The 501-nt window shown below is 62.1% G+C and overlaps 1 protein-coding gene across 1 annotated transcript in view; it reads right to left on the bottom strand.

Moving 5' to 3' along the window:
• Positions 1–501, bottom strand: part of ETH_00040100 (elongation factor 1-alpha, putative) — a gene marked incomplete at both ends in the record, with an annotated part of 1,518 nt that overhangs the window by 545 nt on the left and 472 nt on the right. Inside the window, one exon of the mRNA XM_013376235.1 lies at positions 98–364. Coding sequence (XP_013231689.1) covers positions 98–364 — 267 coding nt within the window. The remainder of the gene's footprint in view (positions 1–97; positions 365–501) is intronic.

The raw sequence follows: 501 nt of genomic DNA, 5'->3' as shown, positions 1-501 counted from the left end.
GGCGCCCGCCACAACCCGAGCTACGCCAGAAGCAGCAGCAGCAGCAGCAGCAGCAGCAAGGGGCCCAGTCGCAGCAGCAGCAGCAGCAGCAGCGTACAGGGACGGCTTCTATGGTTTCTAGCAGGGATCCGCCCTTCCACCACTGCAGCAATTGCTGCTGCTGCTTTTGCTGCTGCTGCACCATTTGCTGCAGGTGGCTGACGGCGTCCTGGGTGTGTGCCGAGCGCTTGGCAGCAGCCAGCTCCAGCAGCAACAGCTGCTGCTGCTGCTGCTGCTGCTGCGGCACCAAATTGACCCCCGGAAGAGCAGCAACAGGAACAATGCGGACACAGGCTTTGTGGAATCCAGCTGTCTGTACACACAGCTGCAGCAGCAGCGCAGCAGCAGCAGCAAATCTGCTGCTGCTCCAGCAGCACTCGTCTTGCCGTGTCACTGCAACAACCAGCTGGCTGATGCCGAACGCCCGCAGCAGCAGCAAGTGGTCTGCAGATGCTGCTGCTG

The sequence above is a fragment of the Eimeria tenella genome, genomic scaffold, assembly GCF_000499545.2.
Source record: "Eimeria tenella Houghton genomic scaffold, Eth_scaff3265, whole genome shotgun sequence".
Taxonomy (NCBI): domain Eukaryota; phylum Apicomplexa; class Conoidasida; order Eucoccidiorida; family Eimeriidae; genus Eimeria; species Eimeria tenella.
This window is presented reverse-complemented; position numbering and strand designations above follow the sequence as displayed.